At 62.1% G+C, this 16,180-nt stretch overlaps 4 protein-coding genes across 15 annotated transcripts; 3 read left to right on the plus strand and 1 right to left on the minus strand.

Annotated features, from left to right (window-relative positions):
• The first annotated feature begins 61 nt into the window (after nucleotides 1-61).
• On the plus strand, nucleotides 62-3,536 carry DNAJC4 (DnaJ heat shock protein family (Hsp40) member C4). Of its 2 annotated transcripts, none has more exons than XM_045485731.1 (6): nucleotides 62-491; nucleotides 1,391-1,484; nucleotides 1,979-2,160; nucleotides 2,258-2,365; nucleotides 3,142-3,228; nucleotides 3,322-3,536. In XM_045485731.1, exons 1-6 carry the CDS (start codon nucleotides 367-369, stop codon nucleotides 3,443-3,445), a joined length of 720 nt encoding a protein of 239 aa, XP_045341687.1. In that variant the 5' UTR covers nucleotides 62-366; the 3' UTR covers nucleotides 3,446-3,536. The 2 variants fall into 2 exon arrangements, with proteins under 2 accessions (XP_045341687.1, XP_045341686.1); XM_045485730.1 differs by having other exon boundaries at nucleotides 63-491; nucleotides 2,258-2,419.
• A 319-nt stretch (nucleotides 3,537-3,855) lies between these two features.
• VEGFB (vascular endothelial growth factor B) lies at nucleotides 3,856-7,274 on the plus strand. 4 transcript variants are annotated; one of them, XM_045485733.1, is made up of 8 exons: nucleotides 3,856-4,163; nucleotides 4,498-4,590; nucleotides 4,746-4,788; nucleotides 5,098-5,294; nucleotides 5,477-5,550; nucleotides 5,748-5,783; nucleotides 6,131-6,265; nucleotides 6,839-7,274. In XM_045485733.1, exons 1-8 carry the CDS (start codon nucleotides 4,104-4,106, stop codon nucleotides 6,858-6,860), a joined length of 660 nt encoding a protein of 219 aa, XP_045341689.1. In that variant the 5' UTR covers nucleotides 3,856-4,103; the 3' UTR covers nucleotides 6,861-7,274. The 4 variants fall into 4 exon arrangements, with proteins under 4 accessions (XP_045341689.1, XP_045341688.1, XP_045341691.1 ...); XM_045485732.1 differs by having other exon boundaries at nucleotides 3,859-4,163; nucleotides 6,030-6,265; XM_045485735.1 differs by lacking the exon at nucleotides 4,498-4,590 and having other exon boundaries at nucleotides 3,859-4,163.
• Nucleotides 7,275-9,090: 1,816 nt separating this feature from the next.
• FKBP2 (FKBP prolyl isomerase 2) lies at nucleotides 9,091-11,898 on the plus strand. 8 transcript variants are annotated; one of them, XM_045485725.1, is made up of 6 exons: nucleotides 9,091-9,221; nucleotides 10,470-10,638; nucleotides 10,968-11,080; nucleotides 11,203-11,249; nucleotides 11,617-11,652; nucleotides 11,742-11,898. In XM_045485725.1, exons 1-6 carry the CDS (start codon nucleotides 9,160-9,162, stop codon nucleotides 11,801-11,803), a joined length of 489 nt encoding a protein of 162 aa, XP_045341681.1. In that variant the 5' UTR covers nucleotides 9,091-9,159; the 3' UTR covers nucleotides 11,804-11,898. The 8 variants fall into 8 exon arrangements, 7 of the variants coding, with proteins under 7 accessions (XP_045341681.1, XP_045341685.1, XP_045341683.1 ...); XM_045485729.1 differs by lacking the exon at nucleotides 9,091-9,221 and adding an exon at nucleotides 9,518-9,625; XM_045485727.1 differs by lacking the exon at nucleotides 9,091-9,221 and adding an exon at nucleotides 9,639-9,752.
• Nucleotides 11,899-12,299: 401 nt separating this feature from the next.
• Nucleotides 12,300-14,901, minus strand: PPP1R14B (protein phosphatase 1 regulatory inhibitor subunit 14B). The gene is given in 6 exon segments (XM_045485738.1): nucleotides 12,300-12,636; nucleotides 12,732-12,764; nucleotides 13,083-13,166; nucleotides 14,272-14,553; nucleotides 14,555-14,658; nucleotides 14,661-14,901. Coding segments are annotated over 6 exon segments (609 nt in total). The 5' UTR covers nucleotides 14,698-14,901; the 3' UTR covers nucleotides 12,300-12,567.
• Nucleotides 14,902-16,180: the final 1,279 nt, after the last annotated feature.

The raw sequence follows: 16,180 nt of genomic DNA on the forward strand, positions 1-16,180 counted from the left end.
AATGAGAACGTGGAGGTGGAGCCTGAATAGGCGCAGAGACGGCCGTGGCCGCGAAATCCGTGAGCGCAGCGGAGGCGGGGCTTGGCGTGGCCCCTCCTTCACCTCCTCCCGCCAGGGTGGTGGGGAGAGGGTCTCAGCGTCCGGGACTGGTTGTCCCGGACGCCGAGACCAGTGTGGGGGAGGGCCCAGGACGCGCGGGTCAGAAGCAGGGACAGATTCAGGACACTGGGGTCTGGTCCTGAGTAAAGGAGGCCCCACTGCCCCTGGGTCTCCCAAGCCTGCTTCAGTTTGCCTTCGCAAGTAAACGGGGCTGGACCCTCCACTTTGGCCCCGGAGTGCTTGACGTCTGGTCCCATCCTGGTCTCAATGCACTGCTCTTTGTGGCCTCGTTTCACCAGCCGTCTGCCTGTCGCCATGCTGTCCCTGTGCCTGTGCCGGTTATGGCCCCGCAGCCGTCCCACCCGGCTCTTCTCAGCGGCCACCGGGCAGCGGTGAGTCGGGGGCCGGGGGGCATGGCCCCCGTCACCCAGTGGGTTGAGGAAGGCCTGCCCAGCTCTAGGCTTGGACCTGGGTACTATGATAGTTGTGATCTCTGTACTTGCTGTCAGGTGCTGTACGGGCTTGTTTCAGGTAACCCTCACCTTCACTACTGAGGACACAAGATCAAAGATTAAGGGACGATCCCTCAGATCATACAGCGAGTTAAGTGGCAAAAAGTGGAATTTGAGTCCAAGCCAGGCTCAGTGCTCTTTTCACAACTCTAGTGGTCAAGCATCACTGGGCATATAACTCACTTGGGGGCTTGGGGGCGGGGATGGGGGGGGGTTTTACAAAAATACAGATTTCTGGGCCCTGTTCTGCAGGAATTAAGTGGGGGCTGAGGGATCTGTTTTTGTTTTGTTTTTTTTTAATATATTGTTTGTAACAGTTTATTCCCTTTTTGAGAGTCAGAGTGCAAGCAGAGCAGGGGCAGAGAGAGAGGGAGACACAGAATCCGAAACAGGCTCCAGGCTCTGAGCTGTCAGCACAGAGCCTGACGCGGGCCTCGAACTCACGAACCATGAGATCATGACCTGAGCCGAAGTCGGACGCTCAACTGACGAAGCCATCCAGGCGCCCCTGGAATCTGTTTTTTTTAAACAGGCTTTCTGGGTGGTTCTGAGCCAAGGGATCTGAGGGCTACACTATGAGATGTTCTGATCTGCACCATGCCTGAAGTGTTCAAAAAGGGAGGGATGATTTGGAGATAGATCTCCCTTGGCAACAGCCTCAGCTTTCTCACCTCCTGGCTACTGACTTGAAGAGTGTGGCCCAGAAGGGCTGAGAGGCGGAGGAGAGGAATATTCTCTGTGTTTCCATAGCCCCTGCAGTTTTTGGCCTATCTCCACAGGTCTGGCCCCAAAAACTACTATGAACTGTTAGGGGTGCATCCTAGTGCCAGCACTGAAGAAGTTAAACGAGCTTTCTTCTCCAAGTCCAAAGAGGTACCAGTGGCCCTGGGTGGGGAGGAGGGGGTGTAAGGCTGAGCCAGATAGGGTACACTTCACATTCCCAGCAATGGTGCTGAGTGACTCACTCTGGATGGTGCCACATTCCCTTGGCATGTATAGAGAGCGAGAGATGCCCCAAGGGCAGAGGTTAGGCCCGTTGGGAGGAAAGGTTGGGGGTAGGAGCCAGGGGTTGTGTGTGATGGGCTGGGCTTGTTTCTTTTGACCTGCCTGCTCTAGAGAAAGCTTGGACCAGGGCATATTGCTAGAGCCAGGCAGCTGGTGGGGAGGGCTTGAACAAGGGGAGGGGGCAGGAGTCTGTACTTCCTGACTCTCTGGCCTTCTGGGCGGGTGGGCAGCCCTGAGAGTGAGGGTTACTGTCCAGGCAGGGCCTCTGGGAATGATCTGAGCCTTTGTGGGTGGACATGGTGGGGACGGGTTCTGTGAACGGACGTGGAAAAAGACCTGAAGGGAGTCCTGCCCCACCCCAGCTGCACCCTGACCGGGACCCCGGGAACCCAGCCCTGCATGGCCGCTTTGTGGAGCTGAGCGAAGCATACCGAGTGCTCAGCCGGGAGGAGAGCCGCCTCAGCTATGATCGCCAGCTCTGCTCAGCCACTTCTCCAAAGTCTCCAGGAAGAACAGCCCGTCCTGGGTCTGCTCAAGCACACAGGTACAGTCGTCCTGCCCCTGGCCTCGTCCCCCCCCCCCGCCCCCCGTCTCCCAGGGAGCCTCATCCCCACCTTGTCCTTTCTTCTCCCTCCCAGCAGCTCCTGGGAATCCCCCAATGCCCAATACTGGGCCCAGTTTCACAGTGTGAGGCCTCAGCGACCAGAGTCGAGGCAGCAGCAGCACAAACACAACCAGCGGGTGCTGGGGTACTGCCTCCTGATCATGTTGGCGGGCATGGGCCTGCACTATGCTGCTTTCAGGTGCATCCCTGCCTTCTCCCTGGGGTGATGGGCAGAGGGCGGAGGGCCGGGGAAGCCCAGTGTGGTCAGCCACGCAAGCCCCCCACCCCCGTGGCCTGCACTTCTGTGCCTCTCCAGCTAAGAATTCCCCGAGACAGGTCTCCGGGGCCTCTCCTTACTTGGCAAAGGCAGCTCTACACTCGCTGAAGGCGAACGTTGTCATTTTCAGAGTTTTGTGATTTGAATGTAAATCTTTGATGCTGGCTGCCAGGGTGTGCTGGAGCCAACCAAAATCGTGCACCCGAAGGAAATGCATTGGAACTGGGCCTCACCAGCAACTGTCCTCCCTTGTTTGGCAATCGGCTGTCTCCCTGCCACTTTTATGCATGGCACAGACACTGAGGTTCTATGACAAAGATACCTAAAGGCTGGTGCCCACTGCCTAGTTCAGTGATGGGAGTTAGGTGTAACGCTCTTTCTAGTCTCCTGTGAGGAACACCCTGGTGTTTGGAGCTGCTGTCACCACCTTCAACAGGACAGCCAGGGACCTGGGTCACCAGTGGTCCCTGGATAAGCCCCGGCCCTTTGGTGCCCCTCTCCCCGCCTAGCACAGGCAGTTAGGCAGAGGTCCTCACAGATGGAAAACTTTGAGACCCTAGAGTGGCGTGGCGGGTGTGGGGGTGGGGTGGATCTCGGGACAGCAGGGATTGGGAAACCCAGGGTTAATTGCAACCCCCTTGCAGGAAGCTGGAGCAGATCCACCGCAGCTTCATGGATGAAAAGGATCGGATCATCACAGCCATCTACAATGACACACGGGCCCGGGCCAGGTCCGTCCCTGCTCTGTCCTGCCTTCTCTTTACTGTCCTGACATCACCCTCCAGGATCCTCTGTCCTGACCACCCAGGTGCTCTCTCCCGCAGGGCCAACAGAGCCAAGCTCCAGGAGCGAGTGCAGAGGCAGCAGCTGCAGCCCCGACCTGGAGGCCCAGAGATCCCAGAGATCGTGCCTCCAGGCACAGGCCCCGGCCCCGGAGCGGCCCGCTAGGACGGGGCCTGCTCTGTGTTGTTACCTCCTTGCTACCCCGGGGGACTCCCACTCCCCAAAACGCGTGCAATAAAATGATTCTCAAAGCTCATGTCCAGCTTCTTGCTTCAGGCCCAGCGCCCCCATCCCGGGCCTCGCCGGGGGGGGGGGGGGAGAGGGGGGAAGGAGGGGTGGACAGCACCCCGCCCTCCGGGTCCTGGCGGCTGCGACCCGGGAGCCCGGCCCCCTGGGCGGCGCGTCCCCTTTCCCCTGCTGTGGCGGGAGGGGGTGTGTGGAGGGGGCGGGCCCCGGCGGCGGCCTCGCCCCCCCCCGCCCCCGCCCCGCCCCCGCCCCGCGGCCCGGTGGGGAGCGCGTGTCTGGGTCACATGAGCCGCCCGCCCGCCAGCCCGGGCCCGGCCCCCCGCCGCCCCCGCCGTCCCCGCCGCCGCCCGCCACCACCGGCCGCCCGCCCGCCCGGCTCCTCCGGCCTCCGCTGCTGCGCTGCGCTGCGCTGCCTGCGCTCAGGGCTCGGGAGGGGGCCGCGGAGGAGCCGCCCCCCGCGCCCGGCCCCCGCCCGCCGCGCCCGGGCCCGCGCCATGGGGCTCTGGCTGCCGCCGCCCCCTGCGCCGCCGGGCTAGGGCGATGCGGGCGCCCCCGGCGCGCGGCCCCCGCGGGCACCATGAGCCCCCTGCTCCGCCGCCTGCTGCTCGCCGCGCTCCTGCAGCTGGCCCCCGCCCAGGTACGTGCGTCCCCGACATCCCGCCCGCCCGCCGTGCCCTCTCTCAAGGTTGGCGGAAGTGGGGAGACGCGGAGCGGCCTCGGCCTCGGGGATCCGCGGGGTCGGGCTGAGGACCGGGGCGTGGCGGGAATCTGGCCAGGGCATCCCCCGGGAGGAGTCCCTGCCCGCCAGCCCGCCAGCCCGCCAGCCCGCCAGCCCAGCCCCGGGCCACTCCCCTGCCCCACCCCGTCCCCGGGCTCGACCGGGGGCGGAGCCGCTCGGTCCCCGCAGGACTCGGTTGGGCGCCCACTGTGCCCCCTCCTGACCTGAGGCCTCCGAATCCGTCGGGCCCCAGGCTTGGAGATTCGACGTCGCCGCCGCCGCCACCGGCAGAGTGCGCCTGGCGGGTCGTGGCCAGGGCAGGTCCCAGGTGGCCAGGAGAGGACAGGTAAAGCTAGAGTGACCCCAGGAGCAGAGCAATCGGGGAAAAATGTCCTAGAGGAGTTGAAGCCTTTAGACTGCAAGGGCAGACCCCTGGGAACAGCGACAGGGCTAGCCCTTCCTAGAGAGCACTTTTGAGTTCAGTTCTCTTCTCTCCCACAGGGCCCTGTTTCCCAGCCTGATACCCCCGGCCACCAGAAGAAAGGTAATAGTAACAATAACCGCGCTAGCCATCATCAAGAGGGTTTGCTCATCATCTTGTGTAATCACGGCCACGCTCTAAGATGCAAACTTTTTTATTCTGCCCATTTTACAGAAGAGAAAATTGAGGCAGTGGGTTTCCTGGGTTCCTGGGCAGGGGAAGACAGGTTTTGAGGGCAGAGAGGGAGCTAGTGGAGGGTGGCTGGGACGAAGGAATTAGGGAGAACAGCTGCAGGGTACAGGAGATAGGGGAACCCGGGAGCGGCTACAGGAAACCCAGTGGGGGCTTAACACTTAACGCTTCTGCCCCCAGTGGTGTCATGGATAGACGTGTATGCCCGTGCCACCTGCCAGCCACGGGAGGTGGTGGTGCCCCTGACCGTGGAGCTCATGGGCACCGTGGCCAAGCAGCTGGTGCCCAGCTGTGTGACCGTGCAGCGCTGTGGCGGCTGCTGCCCTGACGACGGCCTGGAGTGCGTGCCCACAGGGCAGCACCAAGTCCGAATGCAGGTACTGGGGCCGGTGGGGAGCTGGGGTGGATGCTGGGGCTCTGGGGGGGGGGGGGTGGTGGTGGTGGGAGGAATGGCCAGAGCCTTGGCTGGGCAAGCTGTTCCTCCAGCCCACGGAGCATTCCCTTCCTCTGTATGTCTCATGATCTCTCACACCGTGTGTCCCCTATCTCTGGAGTACAGATACTCATGATCCGTTACCCGAGCAGTCAGCTGGGCGAGATGTCCCTGGAAGAACACAGCCAGTGTGAATGCAGGTGCCAGCCGGGCCCCACTTCTGAGCTCCCAGAGACCAGGCTTGGGGGGGTGCTGGGCGTGGTGGTACACCACAGTGGAGGCCAGGTTTCCAAGACTGGAACTGGGTTAGGCCTGGGATCTGGGGTAAGAGCAGGATGCTTGGCTCTTCTGATTCTCTTCCTCTTCCTTGTCTCTGTCTGTCCCTCTTACTTTTCAGACCAAAAAAGAGAGAGAGTGCTGTGAAGCCAGACAGGTGAGTCTCATGGGCTCTTGCCGAGGTGGGGTTGGAGCCCAGACCCCACACCCAGGATGTAACGTGTGGATGGGGCAGGGGGTGTATGAGTGTGCCGGGAGGCTGCAGTCCCGCCCCCTCTCTCTCCCCCCACTGTGTCCCCGTCTCCCCTTTTCCTCTGCTCCCCGAGTCTGTGTGCTCCGATCCAACCCCAGCTCCCGGGAAGACTTTTCCTTCCCGCCCCAGACATGTTGCTTCTCCTCCTAGGGCTTCCACTCCCCACCACCGTCCCCAGCCCCGCTCTGTTCCGGGCTGGGACTCTGCCCCCGGAGCACCCTCCCCAGCTGACATCACCCATCCCACTCCAGCCCCAGGCCCCTCTGCCCACGCTGCACCCAGCGCCGCCAGCGCCCTGACCCCCGGACCTGCCGCTGCCGCTGCCGACGCCGCAGCTTCCTCCGTTGCCAAGGGCGGGGCTTAGAGCTCAACCCAGACACCTGCAGGTGAGGACTGGTGGGGTCGTGTTTGTTTGGGGAGGCATCAAGGCCCTTGGAGCAGGTCCAAGGTGAGCCTGCCAGTGGGAGAAGAGCCAGGGGAGAGGAAACTATTGAGTGTGTTGAACAAATATTGACCAAGGCTCACGTTCTAAATGTGGGAGTCAGACGTCAGGATTTGTGACCCAGCAGAGGAGGTCAAGGGCTGAGGTAAGGGGCACCTGACGCGGATTCTGAGCGGTCAGAGATGCCCTGGAGGAGGTCACATCTGCAGTCAAAGTGGGAGAGATCGCTTTCCAATTTGCAAAGCTCTGGGCCTTGCTCAAAGCCCCCGTGGTAGACATGTGTGCCCTCCTCGTGGGCTCTGAGAGGCCAGGGGACAGAGTGGAACCCTTGTCCACCCTTGTCTGAGACGCTGCTCACCACTCCTCCCTTCCGCAGCTGGGCCACGGGGTGACCTCGTGTGGGCTCGCCAGGAGTGTTAGGAGAGAATGGGGTTCACAGAAGGTAACAGGAAGGTGGACCTAGGGAGCAGGGGCTGAGCTGTGCCCGCATGAACAGAACCCTTCCTCCCTTCCTCAGGTGCCGGAAGCTGCGAAGGTGACACGTTGCCTTTCAGACTCAGCAGGGCCACTTGCCTCACAGGCCACATCCCAGAGGAGGACAAGAGAGCAACGTGTTGAGAAGTGCCCAGTCCCTAGACCTCAGTGTGGGCAGAAAGTGCTCCCGGACCTGGGCCTCTCAGAGGACTTTCCAGCTGTCCCTGGTCTCTCCCAAGGCCGCCCTCCAACAGGGTGGGCAGCCGGACGAGGAGACGTGGCGGCAGCACCAGGGGTCATGGACGAACTCGGGAGAGAAGGGGTCCCGTCTCGATTTTCAACCACCACGTGCAAGCGAGCGTCTTCACGGCTGGCTCCACTGTCCCCTCCCCGAGGCGCCAATCCTCTGCAGATACTGGGGACATGGGCTGCGGTGTTAAGAACTGGGACCCCCAACCCTGATAAAAGAGATGGAAGGATCTGTCCCTGCCTGTGTCATTGTTTGCCGCTGTCCAGGCTGGGCGATTCAGGCACTCTGCATCGCACTACGTCCTAGACCCCGAGCCTGTCTTACTCCCTCATTGTGTAGATGGAGGCAATGAGGCCCAAGGTCCCCCATCAGGTAGAGCCAGAACTGTGCACTCTTCGCAATCCTGTTACATCCAGGCCCTGCCCCCCCTGCTCATCACAAAAGCTCCTTTCTGGAAGGAGACGGTCTGTTATGCCCAGTGACCTTGAGGTGGGACCCAGATCCGCTGAATGATCTTGGCTGTCGCTGCCCCCTCTTTCTGAGCCTCAGTTTCCACAGGCGCATATGGAGGGAACAGACGATTGCTATGGTCCCAGCCCTGGGGCTCCAGAAATGTGTCTTCACTTGACAGAAAAACCCATCTTCTCTGGCAGGCGGCACTCTGTTTTTGTTGCTCTGTATTTAAGCTACTTTCTTCAGCTTCACTCTAAAGCCACGCACCTGCCCTGTCCCCACCTCCTTGAAAGGGAACTACCAAAGGGCTGTGGCTGGTGGGCTTGGTGTGGGAGACACGTTCCCTCACCCCAACCAGTTTCCCCCCCCTTAACAGCCCCCGCTTGGGATTCTCCTGACCTTTGTCTGACCCAGCCTAAGCTCAGTGCCCAGCCTTCTCCCTGCAGCCTCCAGGGCCCCTGGGGTGGACCACAGGCCATCTTTGGGTATCCATGCTTTGCCTTGCTGGGGCAGGACATTCGGGGACAGAGGTTCACCCGAGGCAGAACGCAGCTACCCAAACAGAGGCCTTCTCTGAGGTGTTAGATTGGAGGGCATGGTAGTGATCTTGGGCCCTGGGCAGGGGTGGGGTTAAACCAGAAGAGACCATTCCTGACGGTGATTACCCATTTCCAATCATTCTTCTCAGCTGTGCTGTCGCTGACCATGCCATTGCTCCATTCAAGTGAGACAGATGAGCGTCAGGGGACACCAGAACTCCCACCCCTCCTCCCCCGGCCCACTTAAGTGCTGGGCACACACAATGCTTCACACGCACCCCTCGCTTGGTCCTTCATTCTAAGGTCAGCGCTGCTAATGATCTTTCTCTTTCAATTAAGGAAATAGGCTCAGAAAGGCTGATTGACCTGGAGATTTGACCCCCAAGTCTATCTCTAACACTCAAGTTTGTTACCTCCCAACTAACTACAAGTTCGTTACTTCCACTGACAGATGTTTTCGGCGCGCTGCTGAGTGCCGGGGCACCTGAAAATACCAGTGTGGGTGGGGAATGGGCCCCGCCGGACCACTGCCGGCAGGACTCGGGGGTCAACGTGCGGCAGGCAGAGGCAGGCCCGGATGCTGGCGCGGAGAAAAGGGCGCGCATCGGCTGTGGGCCAGGGCCTGGTGGAGCACGTCACGGCGCACTCCTACAGTGGCCCTGCCACGTGGGTGTTGACAAGCCCACCTTACAGGGCCTTCCAGATCCTACCAGGCCAAAGCATTCGCTCAAGGTCACACTGCCAACGAACCGCACAGCCCAAACCCAAACTCAAGTCTGAGGCCCAGGCTCTTCCCACTGGAGCCCGTGGACCCTGAAGAGGCCCAGGGTCAAGCGAGAGCGCCGTGGGAGAGCCCGGGGGCGAGATAAAATGGCGTCTCGAGACCCCCTCCGGGAACCCGCGTGGGCCTGACCTTAATTTCACCTCGGCCGGAAGTGCCGAAAGCACTTTAGGAAGTCACTTTCACCTAACCTTACCGGCTACAGATCCACCGGAAGTAGCGCGTGGTCACGTGTCGGCGCGGGGGCGGAGCAGGGGGAAAGGCCGCTCCGCCCGGCGTGCGGCAGCGGGCTTCGCACAGTCCAATGAGGGCGGGCGGCGTGGCCCGGCCTGGTGGCGACGATGACGCGCCTGCGCACAGGCGGCAGCACGACTGGGGTTGACTCCGGGGGCGCGGCGAGGAGGTGAGCGGGGGCCACAGCCCGGGCTGGGGGGAGCCGGGGTGCACGGGGGCAGGCTGGATCAGGCCGGGCAGGAGCGGGCCGGGGCTGCGAGTGTCAACGAGGGATAGGTCAGGGGGAAGTTGGGGGGGTGGGGTCGGAGCTGTCTGGGGATGCCGCAGGGGGAGGGCTTTCACGCCGCACGGGGCGGAGCCCCGGGAGTCGGGGCGGGACGTGGGACGGAGACGGGTGGAACCTCTGAGCTGGTGCCAGTAGAAGGCAGAGCTCCGGGACTGGGGACGGAGCTAGGACAGGTGGGGGGCGGAGCCTGGTCCCTGGAGGAGGAGCTGGAACAGGCGGAAGGCGGAGCCTCGGGTTTGGAGACCGAAGGGGACGGAGCCCAGGCACTGGGGGCGGGCCTTCAGTCGGTGAGTGGCGTGGCTACAGTTCAGGAAAGAGGGTCTAGTTCTATCGAGGGCGGGGCTCCAGGGCAAGGGGCGGAACTACGTCCGCTAAAGGGTGGGGTCAAGGAGCAAAGCGAAGGCGTAGGCCCAGGTAATGGCCCGGGGCGTCCACGCGGGGGCGGTCTCCGCGGGGGCCGGGCCTGGGGACGCGGTAGGCCGAGAACTCCCCCGGGAGAGGTGGTGTGGGTGGAGCGGGCTCGGCGGCCACCAGACACGGGGCCGGTCTGGGTACCCCGCAGGCCCCCGAGGGCTCAGAGCTGGGGCGGCGCCCCGGGCGGAGGCACAGGCCCGGCCTGGGGGGTGCCTCCGGAGGATCGGGGCTCCCCGGAGCCACCCAGCGGCGATGTGTGGGTGCCTCGGGGCAGGCCCCCTGCAGCGGCCTCAGACGTGTGGGTGTGCTGGGCGGGGGGCAACTGGGTGTGGCGTGAATGGGATCGCTCCGTCGAGGCAACTGCTGGGCAGCCAGATAAGGTCTGGACTTTGCGTAAAGGGACGGGCGGGAATTGAAGAGTGGAGCTGGGGACCGGGAGGGAAGGAAGGGCTGGGGGTGAGCAAAGGGGCGGGGCCCTGGCTGCTGTGGCCTCCCCTGACCCCCTCCCCCCGCTGCTGGGGTCCTCGGGCAAGCCCCCTTCTCACTGGACTGGTAAGTGTGGCTGCGGAGCCCGGGGGAGGGGGTGGTGACCCGGGACAAGGGGATCCCCGTGGGCAGGCAAGGTACGGTGGGGGTGGAATCCTCCTGGTACCTGCCCATATTCCATGCCCTCCCTGCCCTCCCCCCCGGTCGGTTGGTCGGGGTCTGTCCCCGCAGAGACATGAGGCTGAGCTGGGTCCTGACAGTATTGTCCATCTGCCTGAGTGCCCTGGCCACTGCTGCGGGGGCCGAGGGCAAACGGAAGCTGCAGATCGGGGTCAAGAAGCGGGTAGACCACTGTCCCATCAAGTCGCGCAAGGGGGACGTCCTGCACATGCACTACACGGTGGGTGAGGGAGTGGAACATTGGGGTGGGTGGGGCTTCTGGGGACCTGAAAGGACTTGGAAGCCAGATTGCTCAGCCAAGGAGGTGGGTGACCGTGGGCAAGTCCTGTCTCCCTTTTACACTAGTTTCTATAGCTCTTCCCTGCTGTTGACTGTCTGATCCCCAGCTTGGCACCAGCAAGCAGTGACGATGTACTGCGAGCTGCCCAAGGTTCTGTCCCCTTCTAGGATTATGGCTGCCAATGGGAAGCCAGCTTGGGGATAGCTGCTGGGTGGGGAGGTGTGTCAGAGTGGAGCCTCCTCTTCACTGGCCTTCCCATGGTCCCACAGGGGAAGCTGGAAGATGGGACGGAATTTGACAGCAGCCTGCCCCAGAACCAGCCCTTTGTCTTCTCCCTGGGCACAGGCCAGGTCATCAAGGGCTGGGACCAGGGGCTGCTGGGGTGAGTCAGGGGGCCATGGCTGTGGTTGAGGAGGTTGATTGTGGGAGGCAAGCCCCAGGGATGGGGTGGGGGGGCAGGGGGCCTGGGTGCTTGCCATGCGCTGAACAGGTGTTGTCCTGCAGGATGTGTGAGGGAGAAAAACGGAAGCTGGTGATCCCATCAGAGTTGGGTAAGAGGCCTTTCCTGAGCCTGGATAGGGGAGTTGGTGCGGGGGCGGGGGGGGGGGGGTGTCTGGGGAAGGGTGGAGACTGGTTTGCCGCTGCATTGGTCTCTGTCCCATCCGTTCATTATGTGTCTTCCAAGTCTAGCTGTATCCAGTAGTGAGAACAGGGCAAGACCCTTAGGGCACTTGGTTCTGGCGCCCACCCTCTGCCCTCTACTGGGCCTTTTGTAGCCCCTTGCTGTCTCCATTTCTGGCTTTCTTGTTGCAATGGGCAGAGACCTGGCTTCAGCCCGAATGTCTGCAGAACACCTCTCTCTCTCTCTCTCTCTCTCTGCCCGGTCACAGCTCACTTTTTCTTTCGCATCTTTGACAGGGTATGGAGAGCGGGGAGCTCCCCCAAAGATTCCAGGTAAGATGCCTTCCTGCCCCCATCTCCTGCCCACCATCTCTTCTTCCTGTGGCCCCGGTTCTCACTCTGTCCTCATTTCTCCCCTGCAGGTGGTGCAACCCTCGTGTTTGAGGTGGAGCTGCTCAAAATCGAGCGACGTTCAGAACTGTAGCCAAACTGGGGAGGGGCAGTGGAGAGGCCCCCATCAGGGACCAGACTGTTTAAAGAAAGAAAGAAAGAAAGAAAAAAAAAATCCCTTAAAGCCCACGAAGTGAGCCTGTGTTTGTTTGTGGGCCCTGAGAGACTTAGAAGCCACATCTTCAACTTCAGCTTACCCTCTCCCTTGGTACCCCCCACGCCTCTTCTTTATTGGCTGCAGGACCTGGGTGTAGACTCAGTGGCAGGGGGATCGTGAGGGCCAGGCCCTAGGGGGGACGGTGGTCCTTGCCCAGAGGGAAAAGGAGTGTTCCTAACTTCCAACAGCGACACCGCTCCCCCCACTCCAGCTCCCCAGCCACTTGGAGCTCATGGTGTGGGAGCCGGCACTGGGCTATCGTCATGGCTACGTGGCCCTCAGGAAGGCCTGCAGCCACCTGGGGAGAAGCTGCACCGACAGCAGTTGTAGAGGAGTGTGTCCCCCCTAAAAGAGACCAGCTGAGCCCGTTAGCTGCACCAAAGGCATATCCTAGCTTTATTAAAGGGCCGCGCCGCAGAATCAATATAAAAACACAAAAAGTCCCATCAGTTTAATAACAATAAAAAACCCCAAAATGGAAAACTGAGGGGGCAGGGAAGAGGCCCCTGGGCCAGGGGCACGGGGAGCCCTGCTCATGGCGCCAGGCCTGGCCGCAGGGCCCCCCGGTATTGCTGTTGCTACGAGGTCGGGGGGCAGCGATTGTCCTGTGGGAAGCCACCATTCACGTGGGTCGAGGACCCTTACTTCTTCTGGGGTGTGCTCAGCTTCTGCATGCCCCGGATCTTGTCCAGCAGGCCAGAGATGAAGGCCTGGACAGGAGGGAAGACATCAGGGAGGCCAGACCCCAAGATGACAGAAGCCCAGGCTCCTCTCACCCCAGCCTCTGGGACAGCCACATACTTACCTCAGTGGGTTTGTAACAGTCAACCAGCAGCTCCTGGGAGGGCATGGGGGGACAAGTATAGCTGTGAGTTCTAAGGAACAGGGGCCTAGAGCTCACCTGTACCTATTTCCAAGGGACTGGGGCCACCCCCGAGGCACAGGCGATACCACAGCTACTCAACAGCTAGACAAGCACCATTAGCCCCATTTGACGGAAGCAGAAGCTGAGGCCCAACATCCCAAGGGCTGGCTGACTAAAACCAAAGAAGGCCTAAATTTAGAGCCTCGCTTACCCAAGGGGCCATGCGTCCAGGCAGCTCTCTATTCCCTGATCTCCCTACCTGGCCCTGATGCCTCCCGGCCCCTCTCTCACCTTGACCCTGGCAGCCCGGGTATCATCACTTTCCATGTCCAGGAGTTCATCCACATCAATCTCCAACTCTGGTATTTCCTCTTCCTGGGGTGGGGGTGGGGGAGGAGGGAGAGACAAGGGCCTGAGTTGGGAGAGAGGGTGTGAGAGGGGCTCCGGCTGAGGCCCCTGCCTTACCGCAGAATGAGCCAGGCTTCTTTGCCCAGCAGACAGCAGCAGCTGTCTGAGGAAGAAAACAGATCAGGCCTGTGCCAAGGCAAAATGCCCGATGGCGGGGGGGAGCTTCCTGTCCCTGCCAGTTGGGCACCCTGGGTGCCAAACAGGGCCAGACAGCAAAGGCTTGGGGACCCTGGGCTGAGAACCCTGCAGATGTGTTGTCCCAACTTCCGGGCTCCATCTCAATCAGTGCACAGGTGGGGCCATCTGTCCCAACTCGTCACAGCCCCTTCCCCTCCCCCAAACACCTGTCACAGCTTCCCAGGAGTGGGGAGGAAGTAAAGGGTGAGGGGTCATGGGGAAGGACCCAGGGCTGGTAACGGGGAAACAAAGAGCCCATACTTTGCTGAGGGAGGGGGTGCCTGCCACCCCTCCCCCCACCCAGGAAGCGTCTATCCAGTCTGGAGCCAGCTGCATTCCAGGGCTGGTCTAGGGTAGGCAGCACAGGGCAAGCCCACTCCTCCACCCTGCCCCCCAGGGGCCTGAGTCACCATTTGAGCAAGGAAGGAGTCATGGGGTGGAGAACCAAAACCCAGAGGACAGGCTAGCCTGCCCCTACACCAAAATGGAGCTGCAGGCTAGCCCATTAGAACAGCCCAGACCCTTTACAACCCCACCAGGCTTGCGCCTTTTAACCAGTTTAGGCTACGAAGCACTAGGTAGATCACCTTACCACCGCCAGCCCAGACTAGCCTCTTGCCTCCTGCCCATGGCCCAGGCTATCCCTTGAGGCTTCTTGAGGACCCCAAGCTTGACCAGAGTAGTGACATGAGGGAGTCATGAGGGAAAAGATAGGAGTGACCTAAGGTCAGACAAGAAAGAGCATACACTGGGGGCGGGGAGTACAGAAAGGGAGGGGAGCGCGCGGAAGCGGAGCGCCCATTGACTCCGGGTGACAGGCAGGCGCAAGGCGGGGTTCCCAAGCAGTCCGACTAGGGAACGATTTTAGGGTGTCGGCGCAGAGTAAGGGACACACCTGGCAGTCGTAGAGGCGAGTGAGCTGCTCCAGGATCCACTCCTCCAGGTTGAGGCGCTTCCGTAGCTCCTTGCGGTCGTACTTGACCGTGACCTTCCCTTGGCGCCTCACTGGGCCCTCGTCGTCCGCGCCGCCTGGGCCCTCGCCTGCAGCCCCAGGGGGGCTCTGAAAGTAGACGCGGGGCCCTGGGCCACCACTGCCCGGCCCAGGGGCCGGGGCTGCCAACGCCGCGCCCCCCGCGGGGCCGCTGTCCGCCATGGCGGCCGCCGGGGCCACGTGCGCGCGTCGGGCCCCTCCCTGCGCCGCCGCCTCCGGGACGCCCGCCGGCTGGCTCCGGGCCGCTGGCTCGGGTTAACTCGCGGGCTGGGCTCCGCGCTGCTCCGCGGCTAGGGCGGCGGCGGGGGCGCCCGGGGGCAGCTGCAGCATGCGGAGCCCCCGGGCCTGGCCTGGCCGCGCCCCGCCCCCTCCCCGCCGATCCGCCCGCCCTTTGTCCCCCGCGGCCGCCGCCCGAGCCGCCGCCGCCGCCGCAGCCGCCGCCGCCGCCGAAGCCGCTTTCTCTGTCTCACTCGCTTCCCCGCCCCCCGACCACACCCCCTTAAAGGGCCAGTCCCGCTGCAGGCCCCTCACTCCCACCCCGCCCCCGGGCAGGGGCTAGGGGAGGGTCTAGTCGTCAGGGGTTTGGGCCTGGCTGTCCGCTATCCCTTTTAACCTTTCTGCCTCAAACCCTGGCGTTCTAAGTGCCCGGTACCAGGATTTGCGCTCCCGCCGTGACCCTAGTGTTCTGTCCTCACTGACGCAAAAACAGGGGCCATCTGGGAATGGAGGGGAGTGGGCACAATGCGCAGGGCGGGGGTCTGGAGAGGAGACGTGGGAGCCCCCGACGTCTAGGTCCTCAGGTCCTTGGCCAGCGGAAGGCAAGCAACCTTCTCCGCGTAGACCGACACGTGGCCCAGGCTCGCAGGAGTGGAGGGGTGGAGAAGGCGGACAGGAGCTGCCCAGGTCCCCGGACACCCTACTCGGCGAGGTCCCGCACCACCCATGGTGGAGGCCCAGATTAGGGGTGAACGGAGCCGGCTCAACTGCCTGAAGGGCTAGACCCTAGGCTGCCACCGCCCACCGGCCAAGATGGCGATGGGGAACGGGATTATGGGAAATGTAGTTCTCAGGGCCTGGCCGTGCCTGACCGCCCCTCCCCCTCAGCGGAGCCAGGGAGGGGAAGCGCAGAACTTGTTTGGGGCGCCCTCGTTCGGCGGCTTCGACAGGGCGCGGCCCTTCGCACCCCGCAACCTCCATGTGTACAAAGAGGAAACGCAGGAGTAAAGGCCTGGGAAATAGGGGAGCCGGCACTCCCGATAATAAAGCTAAGAATGACGACCCATAAAAAGCGTTCCTCACAGTCGGTTCCACACAGTCGGTTCCAGCCAGAGTCGGTTCCGCCTCATTCTCCCTCCCACAGATCCTCCGCCCTGCCGCTCTTCTGTCCTTCAGATCTCACAGGCGCCTTAGCTGGCCCACCTCTCTCAAACAGATGGTGTATCTCATGCCGGCACCCTTTGAGTTCTGGATCTTTGAATAGTCTTTCTCTTATGTGATCACTGTCTCCCACTTCTAGGCTGTGTGCTCCATGGGGCCAAGATCTGTGTGGCCCTTGTTTACTGTTGATGCCCAAAGCACAGGGACCGGCTGGGCTTCAGAATCACGCAGATGGGGCAAATGACCCGATTCTTGCTGAGCTCCAGGTAACAGAGCCAGACTTGTAACTACTGGCTGAATAAATGACCGAGTGAAAGAATGAATGCCTTCCTCTGTATCTAGCATTTCCTCAGAAGGTTAAGCTTATTTATTTTGAGAGAGAGCGCGTGAGCAGGGGAGGGGCAGAGAGAGAGAGAGAGGGAGAGAGAGAGAGAAT

The sequence above is a fragment of the Leopardus geoffroyi genome, chromosome D1 (genome assembly GCF_018350155.1).
Source record: "Leopardus geoffroyi isolate Oge1 chromosome D1, O.geoffroyi_Oge1_pat1.0, whole genome shotgun sequence".
NCBI classification, from domain to species: domain Eukaryota; kingdom Metazoa; phylum Chordata; class Mammalia; order Carnivora; family Felidae; genus Leopardus; species Leopardus geoffroyi.